The sequence below is a fragment of the Phycodurus eques genome, chromosome 11, assembly GCF_024500275.1.
Source record: "Phycodurus eques isolate BA_2022a chromosome 11, UOR_Pequ_1.1, whole genome shotgun sequence".
Classification (NCBI taxonomy): Eukaryota; Metazoa; Chordata; class Actinopteri; order Syngnathiformes; family Syngnathidae; genus Phycodurus; species Phycodurus eques.
Window position 1 is genome coordinate 5,939,794 of NC_084535.1, and position 20,676 is coordinate 5,960,469.

Sequence of the window (20,676 nt, forward strand, 5' to 3'; positions counted from 1 at the left end):
TCGAATTGACATGAAATCTTGGCCTGTTTTATTGAACACAAAGCCGATATACTCACAGGAAGCCATGACTTAATTCTGTTGTCTGTCCCCACTGTCGCTGCCTGACCAGTCCCAAGTGTTAATGTTATTTCAAACAGTTTTTATTTGCCCGTACAGTTAAAAAAAGAAAATAATTTTTTTTCCCATTATGAAAACTGAAATAACTGATAAAAATATTGTTTGCATCATTTTGTATTCCATTGTTTGAAGATGGATAAACCTACAAAGTGGAACGTAATACGTCCCTTGGCACAGGTTGATTTCCAAGTTGTTGTTTCGAAATAATTTCCGCGTAGGGAAAAAATGTAAAATGAATTGACTGTTGTCTTTTGTTAAACTGTGCAGGCAAATAGAAATGGTTTTAAATGACATAAACATTCCTAACCGCTTGGGCGACGACAGAGAGGACATCCACAACAGAATTAAGTCACGGCTTCCTGTGAGCACATCGGCTTTGTGTTCAATTAAACAGGTCCAGTTTTCACACTGATTATGTTGCTCAACAACCTGAAGTTGGTAAAAAGCTTGATCATTTTCCAAAGACATCCGCTGCATCGAGTTTATATGGCTGCTGAGTTCCAGTGCAGCCCTGACTTCCACTGACTTTGCACGAACGCCTGCTCTAGAAGTTCAGTGCCAAGTGGCACAGCTGCTCCAATGTCAATTGGCTCGCCGTGAGTAAGCAAATAATATGCTTATAAAAAAATGCAAAGCCTTAACTGAGCCAAATGCTGATGGCTTCACATCTGTCTGAATGCTACCTGAAAAGGAAGTGGATTGACTTTAGGGACACCCAGTCGATCCTTTTACTTGTATTCCACTAGTCCACTTCGTAAACACTTGCACTCTGTGCGATGACGGTAGTTGAATCTAATCTCCTCCACACTGAAATGATTATGTTGAGACTTTTCAGCCACCTTGTCGATGGCGAACTTGAAGACAGCACGTCGTCATTACTTGATGCACTTGTGTTCACTTTAAAGTTCTCTAGCCAATCAGTGGTGTGGTAGTGAGACCACTCTTTGGAACAAAACAACATCCTTGTCTGTTTTTTTTTTTTTTTTTTTTTTTTTTTTTCCTCCCCCAGCTCGTCTTCAAATTTGACCCAAAAGTCAGCCTGGTAGAAGCTCGTCATGTAGAACGAGAGCGGGCAGCCTCACCGTCACCTCGACGACTATGAATAGAGCAAAGACACTCCAAACTTCTCCAGTGTCTCGACTATTTTCCTCATCTTAAGGATCCATTTTGCGCTACTCCGCCGTCATTCTCGACCGCTTCCTTTAGGAGAGCCCGCAGTTAAGAGCAGCCTTGTGTCATTAAAACGCCGCACCGAACTGAAAGGCAGATCGTTATTACCTAGCAACCTCTTTTAAAAGGGCTTTTTTTTTTCTCCATAGCAAAAATACCAGATGGCCGCCGGTTTGCCTTGAGGATTCAAAGGTGTCAAGGTGGCTCTGAAATCTAACCGGTTTAAACAATTAATGAGATGAGCCGGCCTGTGCGAGTTCAGATCTGTCGCTACGGACTCATTATTTTCTCCTGTTCAATTTAATTCAGTCACCTACACTATTAGGCTGCATCTAGCTCGTTATTGGTGTGGCCATACTTTTATCGTTTCCACGACAACAGTGTTTACCGTACCTGCTAACATAATACCGGTATTCTTTTCCGTTTATGATTCGTAATGGAATGTCACAAGGACGGCATTACGTATTATGTTGTTTAATCTCAATGCACGTTTACCTTAGCTTAACCCTGAATTTGTGAGAGTGAAGACAAGAGATATTTTTAGCAATTACGTTAGCTTAATAGTATAAATGCCCAAGTCGTTTTTTAACATTTTGAGAAAACAAGAAAAAAAAAAAAATCCAACAGGTGCCTCGATTCAACCTTTGCGAATGATCATGACTGAGAATCAACACAGATGTAGCGAATAATAAAAAAATGTTAGCAATCAGATTTTAATGTTATTTTTATGGTAAGTTAAAAAGGACATAGGCAATTATGCTATTAGGCTCCCGCATCCCAAAAACAAGCATGGTAGGTTGATTGAAGCCTCTAAATTGCTCATAGGTGTGAATGTGAGAAGCGGTAGGGAAAATGGATGGATGGATGTGTTGCGCCACTGTTTGTGTTGAAACATCTGTTTGAGGGTTGCTATGCCGACGCTGTTTGTTAGCCCGTGTATGGCGTTTCCCCCGTGTTAGCATTAAGCTAGCAGACTTTAAGGCAAAGTGATGTGGTTGTTTTCAATACACATGTAATTCTCTTATTGTATTTGTTGACGTTTATTTTGACAGAAAACTTCTTCTGGGAGTGGCAATAAACAGCTTGAAGTGTTTTTTTTTTTTTTTTTTTTTTTTAAAACTGTTTTGACTTGAATTGATTTGCGTTTACCGCCACTGTACAGCAAAGTTAAAGCAAAAAAAAAATCGCATTTTGAAATACTTATACTAAGTAAGTCGGGTCACCAGTATCTCGAGGCACCACCGTACAAGCAATTGTCAATTTTCCATATGTGTGTTTTGATTTTGAACTTTCCTTAACAGTTCCTTTCATCATTTATCCATCCAGTGTGTTTATTAAGCTTTTGGATATTCGTATTTTTCTGAAGTGTATTGCAAATACAGATGGAGAGCAAACATTTGGATGCTGCAGTCACCCAAGTGGCCAACTTGGTTTGTGTGGAGCAAAAACAAGCTGTTGTGTGTTTCATTTACAAAGTGTATAAAGAGAAAAGTTTGCAGGAAAAAAAATAAAGGGGCAATGTCAATGTGTGAGTGCGGGCGTGTAAGCGAGCATGACACGCTGTTTATCGTGTTTCCCATAATTTCACGCAGATGTCTCATTAAATGTTGAACAGGTTTCCCGCGTTGCGCGCGGTGTGTGTGTTAAACTGTCTGATCGCGTCCTGATATGATGATTGCTGGGTCATCAGTATGTAATTAGAGGGGATCTGAAAAACCCGCGGATTAGTGCACAGCACCTGCTCCGAGTTGATTAGAGAGCAAAACAAGAACGCGGGGTCTTTCTTGTGAAGCTCCTGACATCCATGTTTTATGCTTGCCTTTTATGTTATTAAAAAGCCAAGTAGCTCAGAATAACTTGATTTATTTTACGCCGGATGCCCTTAAAGTATGCACTTCCCTGTGTATGTGCGGCGCTTAATTATATACTGCAAGGTGTCTCTTTTAAACGTGTCAGTGTTTGATGTGCAAATAAACGCCGCAATTAGTGTGTATTGTGTGGATAAACAGTCAACATAATTGCTGCACGCCAGCTGTAATTCAATTTGTGCTTATCCTCGCCTTACTTAAGAGAAAGGGGTGCTCATGTGATGATCAATGGGCTCGCATCATTTGCAAATGAGCATAGTTGCCCAACGTGGATTTCTTTGTCAGTGGGAAGTCCCACACGTTCATTTCATGCTTTGTCGTGAGAAAATTGCAAATCGAAAATGTGCTTTCTGAACCAACCTCCGTGTTCTCAAAGCAATAACAAACAAAAATATTTTGAATTCTCGAAATAATCCTCAAACTTTGGCGCCACATGAGATGTTTTGGCAAAAAAGCTTAGCAATTTAGTGTCAGCTGTCTGTCTAGGATACCTGCTTCCATCTGGGTCTCACTTGGGTGAATTCCGTAGCAGGAGTTGGTCATCGTACAACCTCTGGAATTCGCCCAAAGCGACTTCCTGTTTAATTTCCTTGAGACTTTTTTTGTGTGTGTCCTGTTATGATAGACATGTCTGCCTTATCTCACGTCGATTGGTAATACTTGTGCCATGGGCTAATTTTACCAACTTTTAGTTGGTGAGTTTTCGGGGGTCGTATTCGGGACCCCTAAAATACATCCATTTTGTGTTGTGTTTGCTAAAAATTGAGTTAGTCCCCCCCAAATGCTATTCATTCATTCATCGTTCAATCAAGAGGAATGATCAACAGCGATGACAGGAGGGCCCTAAAAAACAAATCACATATACAGTATTGCATCTTTCGAGTAATTAAGGAGGCTCGAGAGACTGGTTAACAAAATCTAGATTAAAATAAAATAAAATTGAAAGTCAATATAACCCTTTTGTTTTGGCCTTTAATTTGTGACAAAGCTGTTTTTTTTTTTTTTATTATCCCCCCCTCTTCAGTTTTCTAGTTTTTCACATTACCACACACAAATTGTTCCCCCCCCCCCAAAACTGTTTTAAATGACTTTCCTGCACAAAGCTGAAAATATCTTGACGTAATGGACTGCAATTGTTCATAGTGTTGACGACTGAGTGCCAAAATCGAGGCTCTAATGGAATATCACTCCTGATGCTTTTTCGTGATGACAGTTTTACCACCGGAGACATTCGCTGAAGTAGTCGCCGAGCACTCTGTCATTTAAATATCCAGAAGCTGTTTGAAGCTTTGCATAGGCTTCTTGTGTCGTCGTCTTTGCTTTCTAGTCATTGGAAAAAGTGAGACGCATACGGTTGCTATTTTACGTAAGAAAAAAGTACATAATTAATGTATTTAGGGATACAACTCTGGTATCCGAAAAGACTATGCGCTTTCTTAGGAAGTCCGGTTTTGGTGCTAGAAAAGGAATAAACAAGTTGGAGTTGGAGTATTACTTGATATCCTCAAATAGTGACTTCCCCTCTAAGAGACTCCTTGCCCTAATGAATCGATGAGCTGTCAAAAAAAAACCAAAAAAACATAAATACCTCCTCCTTCCCCTAAAGGAAATATTTTCAGTGATGTCACTAGGTAGCTGTAATATCCTTGACTCAGGCTAGTTTCCATCCAGCAGTAGAATGTTTTTATTTGGATTTCCCCCCCCCCACATTGGCACAGCTCAGTACAACACACATTCACATTTTTTTTCACATTTTTTGGAAGTAACAATTCTCACTCAACCAATTAACTGAAGATTTTGTACAAATAAAGGCCTCCTTTTAACTAGATACCGTCTTTAAATCAGTCGGCGACCATGCATTTGATACCTGGGCCTTCAGTGGGCCTGACCTGACTTAATACACCACTATCACGTCACAATTATAGAACCCATCAATGTTATATAAAAACAATGCCACGCACATCATCTGGAACAGTACAGAAACAATATTCATAGAGCAAGAAATGCTGATTGTAAAAGGGTTTTGCGCTCTATAAGTGGCAAACATACCACTGAGGTACAGAAAATCAACTGATAGCTCCGATAATTTTGGGGAAAGCCAGCAACCGCGTAAAAGCCTTGTTTTGTTTTACTTAACTGCATGCAAAAACTGAAAACCCCCGGTCTATAATGGCTTATTTTACCGAATGGTACTTGCTCCCAGCCCTCGTGTACCTTGTACTTTTTAATGGCCAAAGTGGACCTGCTGTTCTGATCTACGACAGCAGCCCCTTCCACCCTGCAAATCGGCGCAACAAAGGTGGAATGGTAAAGTCGGCATTTCGTCGCCTGTGCCTTTCACAAGCGAGACTGTAGCATGTCCGAGATGGTGACGATTTCAACGCAAAGGGCCGTGGGCGATGAGTTTCGGGTGTCAGACTTTACACTCTGGTCCCGGATCCTTACACACAGGTGATGTTCCGCCTCTGATTCGACATCGACAGTCGGCAAATTTGCTGGTTTCCTTGAACCCCGCATTGGTACATTTCACAGAAGACAGCTGTTGTGGAGCACAGAATGGGGTATAATGGTTGCTCTGTAGCTGGTTACTTTATATTTTAGTGAAGCATTTTGTGCGGCACGGTGTACGACTGGTTAGAGCGTCTGCCTCACTTGTTCTGAGGACCGGGGTTCAATCCCCGACCCCGCTTGTGTGGAGTTTGCATGTTCTCCCCGTGCCTGCGTGGGTTTTCTCCGGGCAGTCCGGTTTCCTGCCACATCCCAAAAACATGCATTAATTGAACACTCTAAATTGCCCGTAGGTGTGAATGTGAGCGTGAATGGTTGTTTGTTTCTATGTGCCCTGCGATTGGCTGGCAACCGGTTCAGGGTGTACCCCGCCTCCTGCCCGATGATAGCTGGGATAGGCCCCAGCACTCCCACGACATTTGTGAGAATAAGCGGCTCAGAAAATGGATGGATGGATAGAAGCAATTTGTCTTAAAACCTTTAAATGAATCAGAATTATTCATTTTGAAAGTCTTTTCTTCATCCCTGCTGCTCTCAATGCCCCCAAGTTGTGAATTTCCAAACCTTTCCGACATGTAATTTTGGTCGTTTCACAGTGTACGATAACATAGACAATCACTGATGCCTGACAAAACAGCCTGTTCCGATACCTTGGATGTCTTTCAAGACAACTCTCTACTATGACCAATAAAGCTGCTCCAGGCTGTAAATCAGAATGACATCTTGGAATTGGAAGCGGCAGAGGACTCGGATACAACCGGAGTTCACTCCTGACCTTTTCTCTGTTATGTTATGCTTGTAGCATTTAATTACATTTTCAAGACATGTCCCAATTTTATGAGTAAGCAAGATTAAAAGCTTCCCGCCTAATGCATACACTACTCGTGAAGAATTATTGCTTGAAGCCTTGTTTACTTGTGTAGAATTAATAGCTTTGCAACATGTCTTTATTTGGGCAATGTTTTATTCACAACTCATTGAAAACCTATTCTTATTTTTTGATAGGGACATGGACTGGACATGACTATCACTAGTTCAGTATTTAAAACCCATTTTAGGCAGCCGGAGTTCACATAAAAGTTGCCTTTTTACACACACTCTTAAGGCAATTTTGGCTATCAATATGCTGTAAATGGGATCAGTGATGGATGGATACTTAGTATAAACAGCATAAACCGAGACCGTGTCAAGACCAAATCCATTAGTTGGGAGGGAGGCCTTTCGTAATACAGTATACCATTGCATGTTTGCAATAATAGTAAACGATATTGCAATTTATGAAACTACGAGTTTAACACAAAATAAAAATGACAATTATGGAGAAATGCGGCGAAGCGGCAAGAACCAAAGCACACTGGGCGGAACAAATTAGTCCAAACATTGTGGAGTGATTGCCTCTCAGAGTCCACTGGGACATTAATCGTTAAAGATGCTGTTTCTGCATCACGGAAGATAAACTTTAATACTACGTAGACCACTTGTTTTACATCATGCGGTAAGACTAAATTCTTCATTGTTTCTTCATTGTTGTTGTGGTCAAAAACTCCTTAAAGTCTATGTGTTAACAATAGTGTCTATGAACAAAGAACATTGCAGTTACTACCTCTTGTTATTTTGTTGTTGTTGTTGTTGTTGCTGATTAGAAAAAAAGCTTTTTTTTGGTTTCATCTTGGTAAAATCCAATTCCAGTCTTTACTCTCATATACAAATGATTAAATTGTGTAGCATTGCTGTCAGTTGTGGACTGGTCATAAGAATAAACCTCGTGATAAGTGATCCATCCATCCATTTTCTGAGCCGCTTCTCCTCACTAGGGGTCGCGGGCGTGCTGGAGCCTATCCCAGCTGTCATCGGGCAGGAGGCGGGGTACACCCTGAACTGGTTGCCAGCCAATCGCAGGGCACATACAAACAGACAACCATTCGCACTCACAGTCATGCCTATGGGCAATTTAGAGTCTCCAATTCATGCATGTTTTTGGGATGTGGGAGGAAACCGGAGTGCCCGGAGAACATGCAAACTCCACACAGGCGGGGACGGGTATTGAACCCGGCTCCTCAGAACTGTGAGGCTGACGCTCTAACCAGTCGCCCACCGTGCCGCGTGATAAGTGATTCAAAATAAAATTAATTCTGAGTGAGAGTAGTCTCAACACCCTAGTGCTAGGAGTTCAATTTGTTGAATTCAGGTGTCACCAATATCCACTTAAGGCTTCGTTATACTCGCGTGGGTGGCGACCGCGCTGACGTCACTGCAGCTGGCCCGCGCGTAGTTTGCAGCACCAGACAATTGTCACAGTGCCCGACAAATGACCCAGATGCAAGGAAAGGAGTTTTGTCATCAGCGATATGGCATGACTCCTTGTTACTGGATCCAAGTCAGCCCCGAGATCATTCAGAAGCTCAGAAAATCGCATTACTGAATGATATGCCACAATATTTTTACTTTAGGCCATTTCAGAAATGTTTTAGCGTGTGCAAATCTTTCGTAAATCAGGCCTTTAATGTCATACAAGATAAACAATACCCTTTCTACAGTGGGAACACTCATTGGATTTTAGAGGACTAAAAGAAGAAGAAGTTATGGATTGAGCCAGACTTTCATTTGCCCCTCGGAAGTATTTTTAAGTGCTTTGCTTGGAAATTGCTCAGGGAAGCCTGTGTCACAGTGATGTCCGGAATAAATTATACTCTATGTCCTCATTGACCTGATTTGCAACAAAGCTGGTAATATAAAATATGTGAAATTGGAGCTGCTTGTCAAAGCTCCATTGATCAATACATTGAAGGTATCAATAAAAGTATATATAAATAATATAAAAGTATATACAGTGAACATATAAAAAGGGGGGGGAGGGTGTCTTTTAGAAGGCAAGTAAAAATAAACAACTGAGATAATGTGTTTGCACAAGTGTGCGCAACCTCTTACAACTGGAGATGTGGCTGTATTCAGAATTAGCCAATCACATTCACAATTATGTTAAATGGGAGACAGCACACACCTGCTGTCATTTAAAGTGTCTCTAATAGGCCCCAAATAAAGTTCCGTTTTTGTTCTATTGGGCTTTTCATGACATTTTCCTTTCTCGCAGAACCCTGAAAGGGTTTGTGCTAACACTGACTGGTATTTGGAACTGCTCATAATTCCCCAAAGCATGATGCTGCCACCACTATGCATACTAGCCTTCAGCATGAGTTTGAATGTGATTGGTTCATTCCGAACACAGCCGCATCCCCAGTTGCAAGAGGGTGTGCGCCCTAATGCAATCACATTATTTGAGTTCTTTGTTTTTACGCCCCCTCTCTCAGATATTTAAATCCCCCCCCCACCCCCTCCCCCCAATTGATTTGTACATTTGATTACATCCCATTAATGGTGAGAGAGTTTTGAAATTATTTATCCTGGTCTCATTTTTTTTGATTGCACAAAACCTTGGCATTTTTAACAGGGGTGTGTAGACTTTTTTACCCACTGTAACGACAAGTAATGCATTTTTTGTTATTATACAGTATTTGACATGCATTCTTATTTTTCCCTTGCACATTCCTGCAAGCTGTTGGCAAACTGGTGTAAGTCTTCTGCCTTCAGTCCATCAGGATGTCTGGCTCCTGTTATATATGATTTTGGAATTGGGAAGGGATGTTTGCAATCTGGCCATGATGGACAATTCCCAAAACCGAATTAGCCGGTTCCGAGTCTGATGTGGAAAAGTTGATAGCGTCGCCCAGACTGAAATTAACCCAGTTTCAGAGGATGGCGGCGCGTTAATTTTCAAGCGTTGCACTGACACAAAGTCTGCTTGGAGCCGCGCTGGAGCATGTGCGTACCCATGACGACCATATTGATGGAAAGCAAAATGGTAAAAGATAAAAGAGGTGACGTACATAATTGCGTCTTTTAGAGCCTTTCATGGAGATGGCTTTGCACTGAATGAAACAGATGCTGTTTGTTGCCGCATTGACACAACACACATATGTTGATTATTGTCAAAATAAATCAAAAGCAATTACAGCCAATTAAGCATTCGGAAAGCTTAGATGGCTCGAAGACAACACATCTTAATTTGGCGGCGCGTGTACTGCGCTATTAGATTTTAGCAATCTTGCGTGTTGCCGAGCGTGGCCCCTGACAGCTGGTGCCCATGTCGCTGCGTGAGGTTATTTGGACATGAAGGCTGGATAAAGAAATCATATGTTTCATAGGGCAGGATTAATTGAGGTTAACAGCATCACAAAGACAACGAAAGCAGTGGTGAAAAAGACCCTTGAGTCCGCTTTTTTTCCATGGTGCGTCCTCAAAATGATCATCAATGATCGGGTGCTACTGAATGATGTTGGGAACCCCTAAAATACATTTTTTTACCAGTATTCCCTCCCGATCTGGTGTGTTTTCCTGCCATGTTGAGGTCCCCAGAAGAGATTTTGTAATTGGAAGAATAACAACAAACAATTATTACAAGAAGGTCTTTACACCTCCTCGTGCTCCCTAATTAACAATTGATGATTTTAAGACCCTTTTAATTGTCACCTACATGCAAATTTAGATGGCAGACAGCTTTGCAAAGCCTGGAAAGAAATTGGGGCTGTTCAGTTCCCCGACTTTCAATAGTGGGAATCATACCTACCCTTAAGGTCGCAGGCCACATTTTTAGCCACTTGCAGAGCTCCCCCGGTGAACTCAACAAGGGCCAGTCGCTAATCCATTCATTTATTGACATGCAGCATTTCAGCAGCCACTACGATGACAATGATGTGTGGCCGTGTTCATTATGTTCACTCAAGCTACTTGTTTGTTCTGCCAAATCTGCCTCATTCATTTTGTTTGTTTGTTTGTTTGACTAGACTGCTTTGAGGTCAGTTCTTGTATGATCCTCCGATCAGATTTGACTGATTTCACAGCCATCTCTAATGCAGAATAAGTGACAAAGATTTAGATTTTTTTAAAACGTCGAATAAGATCTATGACCAACATGATTTATAATTTCTTTTAATAAATGGCTAATATTTCACCCACCATCAAAGCTACTGGCCTTGGCCGTTTATGCATGCTTTCTAATCCAATCTCATTCGTTATCTGAAGTAGTTCTAACGATATCATTAATAGATAGCAAGCCCAGTTTGTGGCTTTCATCCTTGCGTTTAATTACTAATTGTGTTACAAATGCTTATGATATATGTTAGAGCCAAAAATGCTGAAAAAGACCCATTTTGGATTCATCCCAGTTCTATCATCATTGACTTGAATCAAATATTCCATGTGAAAACTACAATTGCAATAATGGAACGGCAAAAGGGAGCTGTTATGACTCCCAAATTAAATTCTACAAGGAACCATTTTTCAAAGATGCGGACGAATGATTATACCGCCGCTCCCAGTGTTTGCATCGCGCGCAAATGCGCGCACCCGCACACACACACACACACACACACACACACACACACACACACACACACGCACCAAACAGGGAGCAGTCATTACCAGGAGCAAGCAAATGCAGCAGGGGCTGATGATACTTGTAATGCGAAGGCCGCTGCTATCGCCTGTGCTCCTACTTGAGAGTCTCGGTGACTCTGCAAAAATGCATAAAGCGCCTCCTGAAAGGATAAGCTCTTGTGTTTGTCATTACAGAAAATAAAATTACAAAGTTTCATCACCTCATTGGAATTTAATGCGACTGTACTAAAATACAACACAAGTTTGACACGACAGTGCAGTCTAATCCCTGTGAGGATGTATTATTAGCCCACATCCATCAATTTCTATACCCCTGTCCTCATTAGCTTTTTTTGGGTGAGAGACAGGGTACACCCTGGACTGGTCATCAGCCAATCACAGTAATTATCCAACATTTCTAGTACAAATGGGCCTGTAAAGTCGCACACCTTTTTGGAGTGTGAATTGATGTCAAACATGACGTCACAGTGGAATCAACAAGCATTGAGTGATTTATTCTTGGTGTGTTTTAGCTTTTTTTTTTGGCGTGTGGTTTTTACATTCTAACATTAACAGTTGCCAAAGCAGACTGACATTCAAAACAATACATTTTCATTACAGGGATTGCGGTATGCGTAGTCATGTGACCAACACAGCAGCTGCTGTTCAACTTGTACTAAACACGGAACGACTTCTTCCCAAAGAAAAGCACTGGAGTGGACTCCTTTTGATAGTTTGAGCCCAGCCAATAGTCGTTGACGACACATGGGTTCAGATCAAAGCCCGGGAAGTAGATTTGTTTACTGAACACATTAAGTCTGTGGACAGGAACTTTCATTTGCGAGGACATCAAAGAGAACACATCGCTGTTTTTGGACTGCAAAGCATGGGGAGGGAAGGACGGACGCCTAAATATTGAGGTCTACAGAAAACCTACTGACACAGACCAGTACCTGAACTTTGACTTCCATCAGAAGAACACAAGCGAGGTTATGAGACCCTTCCAGGACAGAGCAGAGAAACATTTTCTGCATACCTAACTTACCGATGCATTTCAAACCCACTAACACACTCAGACAAAAGCATGTTCACCCCATGGGCAAGATCCTGTGAAGCAATTTTGTTTATGCAGTGCGGTGTAGTGAGGAGGGCAAGGAGCTCTTTATTGGAGAGACCAAGCAGTCTTTACACAAACACATGGCGCAACATTGCATCAAAACGAAAGGGCTTTCCTCCGAGGATGACAATTCTGGATAGAGAAGACCTCTGATTTGAAAGAAGCGTTAAAAATCCAACAGTGTTAAGACACTTCTCCTGAACAGAGAAGGTTTGCATTGGCACCAATCTTCTTCATTATAAATATAACAATTTCTTGACGTCTGAAGATTGTCTCATTCCTTGGGATGAGTGGCTACTTATCGAGCTTTTTTGCCACCAGGCAGATGAATGACAGGTTGGTATGCAGGACGGTTCTTCACCAGCCATGCTGGGCAACAACAAACACCCCAGTGGATATAGGGAGACTCCACGCTTAAAATGTAGAACTATAGAAAGCTTTTGGATTAAAGGTGAAACATCTCTGACTAACAAAAAGAATGCAGTTGTCTCAATTCAACCTTTCAACCATGTAGCAGCTTTTTCTGGTAAATTTTCTTTAGTTTCATGAACTCCTATTGGAAAAATGTTTTCCAAATCTGGAAAAAAACCATTTACTGTACTGTACATTTGTCACTACTATAAAATAATTATCATCTCTTTCCCTTTTAGTTTAATCAATTCACGTGGGAGGAATATGCAGGAGATGATGAGTGAGTTATTTTCAAGTGATTAAAAAATAACTCCTTGATTGCTGGCTACGAGTGTCTTGTTGAATGGTGTGAGAGTACTACATAATCATATTGTGATTATGTTTACACGGTGTGGTCATGCAAAGTGCAATCCACGAAAATACCTAATTAACTGTTCATGTGATGAATACATGGAACAGAAAATTAGCCGATACTTTTTAAGCTTTCAGGGTTTTCACCATTGAGCTCAGTGACACCTCCCTTGAAGTTTTCTTGTTCTTCCGTCAATTTCATTAATGTACTAATCTAGCCACTTCAAAATCAAGCGACTGAGCAGCTCTTTGATAAAGAGCCTTAAGGGGAAGGGGCTGTCCTTAGAACGTGGCAGTCCTGGGGTCAAGTGTGGTCAAGTTCAATCAATAGCAATTACAAGGTTTGCCATTGCTGCCAATATGCTGGCTGCCTTCAGGCTAATCATTATTGGCCGCATAGAAGAGGCTGCAGAAACGCTACTTCTCCAAAAACGTAATTGTAACATGGTCAAAACATGACACAACCACATGAACTATAATGACGATCGGGAAGATCACTCACTGTACCTCAGTTCTCAGATGATCTTATTCATACACTAACAGAGTTAACTGCCAGTCCATTTGAACTCAGTTGTGAACCAAAACAGCAGCACATAAATTGTCCCTCAGACAACACTACCTGAATTAAAGTTACCACGTTTTAAATGTGTTCCCTGCGCAGTATTGAAGGCAATCTTACATTATGTTGAACGTGGTTGTATCCTGAATCACCACTTAAAAAAAAATGCCTATCGCAAATAGATGCCGTCTTTTTCTGATGAGTAAAACAGGTAGTACCTTCAATTATCATGGTTCATAGACATGATTGTTCACACTGAGACCTCTTGAGCCCTTTTAAACTACGTTCACTGACACATAAACATTCACAGATGATGTTATTATATACAGTATTAAAGATTATGGATGGGAGCAGCGTCTTTGAAGACAAATTTTTGCTGCATTTCTCCCAAATTGTGTTTAGTTTTAAACTCGTTTCAACACCAACATATACGCGGTTCGCTATTCACAAATTTACCATTTGCGTTTTTCTTTTTTTCTTTGTTAAAACGACCTAACCTATATTTGTGCTTTTTCTACAACACCCTAAGAGGCCACAAGAGGGCACCAAAGCCTTGGCTAATAGGAATGTAGTAATTGGTGTCAAGGAAGGAATGTCGGGGAGGAGCTAAGTTTGGCCTGGGTTGTTAGTGAAAGTTAAATGTAGATGCACACTTCCGATGCATTTTGATCGGAATCAAGTCCTCTGTAAGCCATTTACTTTTAAGGGCAACGTGGTAAGATGAGTTTGAAATATTTAGGTATCCTAATTAGTTGTACCTTTTTAATAAAGGCAGTTATTACATTCTTATTTGCCCGCAAATAGTGGGGGTTTATTATATTCTGGTACCATTGATTGTTATCCCAAAAAATGTTTGCAAATAAACCCCTCCCCCTCGAATAGACTACAAGTAAATAAATGCCCCTGTCCACCCAATATACTAAATGAAAGCTCATCTGGGTTTCAGGCACGGTTCTGGTGGAAAACATGCAGATAAATGGCCGTGCCCAGGACCCCGGCAGAACCATCTCGCTGACTTTACTGGACAACTACGACTACTGGGTGATATTGGAACCAACCAGACAGAGGCTCTACCTAAACAGCACTGGCCGGGTTCTGGACAGAGATGTAAGGACGCGCACCATTTTCTGACGTGGCCAAGAAATGAAAATGTTCCCAGCATTTTCTCTTCTATTTCATTTATTTATTTTTGCAAAAATATATTTTCCTCTAGTGTGTAAATAAGAAGCGTCTCTCGTTGAGGTGAATTTGCAATATCGAAGCATTGGCCTCTTTGCAACCTGGGGTTAGCACTTTTATGGTTGGCGATTAAAGTTTTATAAACACACATTTATTTTTATATTCATTGTAACTCTCGCCTGTTCTTTATTGAGGTCATTAATTCTTAAACCCCGAGAATAGAGGGGAGCTACTAAAATTAAGAATAGATTAAATGGAAATGAATAGCCACACTGTCTCGTCGGTTTAAATTGGATTGCCTGTGTTTTTTAATGTTTGCCATCCTTAAGAGGAAGAACCCAAAGGAAACATTGGATTCAGAGTCATCCAATTTTTTTAATTTTTAATTTTATTTATTTTGACAGGTGTGCACCGAACACAGGTCATGAAACATGTTAAAATTGTGTGTTAGTACTTGAGATCTCCACATCTGTCGTCAATTCTAATAAACGTGTGACATATTTCTAATCGATTAAATGGCGTTCAAAAGTTACGTTTCCTTTTAGCCAACGTTGTTCTTGGAACCTTATGGATTTGTTGAACTTTTTTTTTTTTTTTTTTTTACGGTATACGAGGTGTCATAAAACTTTGGGGGCTGGTTTCACAAAGGATATATTTCAAACCCAAACTGCATGTTTACCCCTTCAGTGTGGGCCAGATGATTAACCAGCACGTCTACAAAGCGGTCCTGCAGTGACTTGTTGCTGCTTCACCATGACAACGTGCCTGCTCGCAATGCCCTGAGCATCTGACAGTTCCTGGCCAAGAAGAATATTGCAGTGCTGGAGCACCCGACCTGTCTTCGTTTCATTTATCTTCTTTCCAAGCTCAAGGGAGTCATCAAGTGGATCTGCTTTGAAGATGTGGATGACATCGAGATGGCTGTGACGGAGCTGCGCAGGATTCCGGAAGAATTCTTCCGGGAGTTTGCGAAGGCCTGACGAAGATTGTAGTTTGGATTTGAAATATAGCTTTTGTGACACCAGTCCTGGAACCTTTCTGACACGCCTTGTGTATACCCATGTATTATAAACAATTGGAGGATGCCTGTTTGGATACAACCATGTATTTCAGCTCAATGTTAAAGCATGCAGACAAAAGAACACACGAAGCGTTCAAACGCAAAAGCAGACAGCTCAGTTTTTTGTGAATTTAGTACTATTCGTTGTTTTTCTTTCTGGTTCCCAGGTTAAAGATGATACTTTTAATTTGAGGTATTCTAAGGTAATAAAGTGACGTAATTAAGAGGCTAATTTGGGGGGGGACACAACCTAAAAAAATTACATCCAGGACTTTGATCATTTTACCAAAACTTTTGTTAGACTACAACTTTTGTGCTTGTTCTAACTTCAAAGTACAACAGTATTTGCTAATAAGAGTAATTGCGACACAAGCGCCTCATTTCCTTTTTCGGTTTTCGAGTCATTTTGTCATCATTTTTGCACCCTTTCACATCCATCTTTCCTGCTTATAGTTAATGGACAGATAAGAGAGGTCATAAATCAAATTTGACATGCCTGATAGACTCAATTAGCGATATGCAATTTTGGATTAATTAAAGCCTTTATAACGAGAGTAAATGGTCAACATGGTGGGGAAAAAAGCAATTATGTGTGACAATAAATGTGTAAGAATGTCACCCACTAGATGAAAAAAATGTAAGGAAATCAATGCTTGTTTTCTCCCATTACTGTACATTTTGTCATGCACAGTCAAAGTAAGTATTACACGTTACAAAGCCACACTTAAGCGCAAGATCTTTGTTGTTGCCAATTGCAGTTGATGCAGGATTGTGATTTTTCTGCTGCTCGGTTTCAGAAGCCCGTACGGTACTAGGCTCTTTAATTTGATGATAACTTTAAATAATCCAACATGTTGCTAACCTAATAGCAACACAAGAAAAATACACAACAAATTCGACAAACAAGAAGAGTCCAGTCGCCTGGATTCAATCTTTGTGGATTACCAAGACCTGAATGAATGAGAATCTACACTGTACTGAAGCAGGAATCGATAAAAGCTGTAACACCAGCCAACGCATTCAACTTGTGAGTCAGGGTACAACTGTATTCAAAACAGCCTGCACAGGATTACTGAAAATACAAAACAAACACAACACGAATCATTTGTTTGCCTTGCATGACAATTTAATAGATGCCCGCCTCACTGAAATGTCACAATTGGTGTTGTTCACGAATATGACAGGCAATTTTGATGAAATTGCTGCTAATGAGCAAATGGATGCACTTTATTATTTGCTTTGAGCAGCAATTAACAACAAGAGAATGTGTATGCCGACTGCACAGCTCAGATAGAAAGACTGCACTTCAGAATATCTCTGCTTTAAAAATGAAAGGAAGCCGCGCGCTTGCTTATGATAACCCGAGGCGACTGTGAGACGACTGCGCGTTGGGCATAAACAAATAATAACACAAAACCCGGGCCCAAATTCATTCTGTCTTCTTGCCACCAACCTTTCTTCCAGCCTCCCAACTACATCACCACCATTGTGGTTCAGGTCCAGTGCACCAACGAGCTGGTCGGTACCGTTATTCTGCACGAGGTCCGGATCGTCGTGAGGGACCGGAACGACAACACGCCGCGTTTTCAGCACCCGCGCTACTATGTGGCGGTCAATGAGGTAAAGACACCATTGACCTTCTTAAATTGAAGTAATACTTTACGATCAACTCATCATACTCGATTGTGATCCCATTTGTCATCACATGACATTGTGCACAAGGCCCGAATGTTGGGGCCATGACGCTAAGCGCTCCGACATTTTCATGTTGTTCTTTCACTTTTGTGCTCCTTTAGTGCGAAGAGGCTTTATAATTGCTTTTTTAGAAGCCCAATTAAAATGAGGAACAGCCTGCAACCGTTATGAGTTTACTGTAAATGCAAATACAACGAAATTAAAGCCGCGAGCATCGTTTTTTTCCCCTTTTCCCCCCCCTCCCTATTCAATCTTCAAACTGATCATCAAACTCTGACGCTGTGCTCCACCCACATTAGACGACATTGGCAGACAAATCTAATTAGCGCTGCCCATCTGTCTGTTATCTCCTTCCGATTGGGGATTTCCCTAGTAGGAGTTCATTATAGTACCAGTCCTGGAATTCTCCCAAAATTGCTGCTTCAAACTTTTTCTTGCGTCCTGTTCTGATGGACATGTTCACTTCATTTCATGTCCATCAGTCAAACCGGTGTCAGGGACAAATTTCTTTCTATCCCGCCTGTGATTGGGGGTCATTTGGATTAATTCTATGATAGGATTTTGTTAAAGTGCGAGCCTTGAAATTCGCCCAAAGTATCTGTTTCAAACCAAAATGGCTGACTTCCTGCTCAATTAGTGAAACGGTTTAGGGGTACATTTTGGGGTATTGTGTTTGGGACTCCTAAAATACATACATTTCTGCCAGGATATACACACTTTGGTGAGTTTTCTGGTGTGTTGAGCCCCCCAAAAAAGTGATTTCCTTCATCGTAAGAGTCATAATAAACAGCGATTCCAGGAGGGGATTTTAATCCCGATTTTCTTCTCGCAGAGAAAAGTGCTTCTTACTTGATATGTCCATATTTGCTCCCTCTGTTCAAACTCGTGCATGTGGTTCATTCGACACGAGTCCATTCAAGCTGTGAGGGTTCAGCAGGCCATTGTGCAAGTATGCGCCAGCACCCTGCTCGTTCACCTACGCGTCTCGCGACCTCCCGCAAACAGAGCGTCGGATGATAATTCCCCCGCAGGGTTGTGATCAATCTCCTCTTTTGACTCTTACGTTGTGAGCATGCGCTCGAGGTCCAGCGTGTTATCGTAGCGCCGTGAGTCACGGCGCACAAAAGCTCTCCTCTGCCTCCTCCGGGGAGCCATGCTGATTCTCATACTTTTATTATTCTGTCAGCAGTGTGCGTAAGCGCTCAGCTGCGGCCCCGCTGCTGACTGCAACCTTTTCCGTTTTTGATTTCCTTCGCCGTGCCCGCTAATGGCGGTGGAGTGGACGCCGTAATGGCTACGACCGTGCATTGGCGCTCTCTTAACAACAACAAAAACAAACAGGAGGCTGTAAGAGCTGCTAACGTGACTTTACTTCCCGTCTCTTGTAATTTTTTTTTACCTACAGCTCACCCCGGTGGGAACGACCATATTTACTGGCTTCTCAGGAAGAAATGGAGCCACTGACATCGATGATGGGCCCAATGGACATATAGAATACAGCATCCTGTACAACTCCAATGACCCGGTATACATTACCCTTTTTCCACTGCAGTGTACCTGCTCTCAATTGATGCTTTTCCATTGGCTACTGCTGAAATGTGCTGAACCAATACATTGTCGCACACTGGGAGATTTGTCATTTTAACGTTTGAGGATACGCCTCGAGAAATGATTTTTTTTTGAAAAACACACACATGCACGCACACACACACACACACACACACACACACACACACACACACACACACATAGCTGAACTGAACATGGCTGTGCTAAAGGTCGAGATACCGCATTATTAAGGCCCTTTCTAACGCTGGTTGCTAAGCTACCGAATACGTAGTAGCCTGGTGCCTTTTCCAACTGGATTGCAGTTAAAGTAGTTACAACGGAAAGCCCTGGCTTTATTTATAATGAAGAGGAGACATTGTAAAACAAGTAAATTATGCGTGGCTATGCTATATTTTATTTTAAGCTAACCTTTCGCATGCTAAAATCACGTTTTTGCCACTTTCTACCTGGTATATTCAAAGTATCGGAGATCTCCTTCCATTGCGGTGCCTTCTTTACTGCGTCACGGTGCGTTATTTGTCTTTTTCCACACTGCATTAGTAACTATTTCCTCCATTTTCTCCATGTTGTTTACTGTACAACTCCGCCAAAATCTCTGGCTCTTGTCACTCTGAAATAACTCAATCACCATTTCTTCAAATTAAAAAATGCCAAATTTGGGCAGCGGAAGTTGCGCAAAAAGTACCGAAACATTAAACAGTTGGACATACAGATAAATACAGATGCAGAGAGACTGGAAGAGTCACAGAAAGGCATAGTAGTGGATGTCCTTAGAAATGTTCCTGGATAAAGCAGCTGTTATGAATTTTGCCATTCAACTCCTTGTTAGAGAGCAGCAAGGTGCGCAAAAAGTACTGAAACATTCAATAGCTGAACATGTACATTGAAAGGGTTTAAAGAAGGTCAAATGAATTCACCTGTAAAGGTTATATTGGATTTTAAGTTCATCCTGCAATTTCACCTTTTTTGTGAGTTGTGTATATCGGGATAGCTCTCTGTGATTGGGTCCGTTTTCTTCCTTTCCTATAGTTACCTCTGTTTTTTTTTACCGTGGCCAACAGCCAGATGCTGAGAAGTAAATACAGGAGATCCATCGTTCTCCTCCATTATCGTCTCATTCCAACTGATGAGTTCATTGCGGCTCGGTTTTGAAATTTTTCCACTGTACTATTTTGAATTGGAAAACCGACAGCCCCAAACTGAGCCGAGCCGAGTCGAGCCGGTGGAATAGTGTCTTGATTGACTTTCCTAGATCTCCTCAGCCGTCACTAACTCATAAGTCACGCCTACCTCATTTCCTGTCTTTTATCGCTCCTTACAGGAATCCAACAGCACAGTGAGCGTTGCAAATACCCTATCGGGACACATTGCTCTGGCTGAGAGGCTCAACTATGAGGAGAGAACACGCTACCTGGTTTTGATCCAAGCCAATGTAAGTGATCCAAGCTCTCGTTTCAAGTGTAACGGCCCTAAGTGCGCCGTCGCTACTGATTCCAGAAGGGAATTTGATGCAAATGTTCACTTGATCCGAAGGTTGGAATTCTTCTCTGACAAAAAGGTCAACTTAAAATAAAATTTTTCATGACATTATTAAAGGTCCTGTATTTTGGCTATTTAGACTTCCATAGGGTGACTGTCT

At 41.4% G+C, this 20,676-nt stretch overlaps 1 protein-coding gene across 1 annotated transcript in view; it reads left to right on the forward strand.

Annotated features, from left to right (window-relative positions):
- The window catches only part of LOC133409479 (protocadherin-15-like), a 220,203-nt gene that overhangs the window by 84,957 nt on the left and 114,570 nt on the right, over positions 1-20,676 (forward strand). The window contains exons 6-9 of the mRNA XM_061689538.1: positions 14,481-14,641; positions 17,238-17,393; positions 18,874-18,993; positions 20,359-20,469. Coding sequence (XP_061545522.1) covers positions 14,481-14,641; positions 17,238-17,393; positions 18,874-18,993; positions 20,359-20,469 — 548 coding nt within the window. The remainder of the gene's footprint in view (positions 1-14,480; positions 14,642-17,237; positions 17,394-18,873; positions 18,994-20,358; positions 20,470-20,676) is intronic.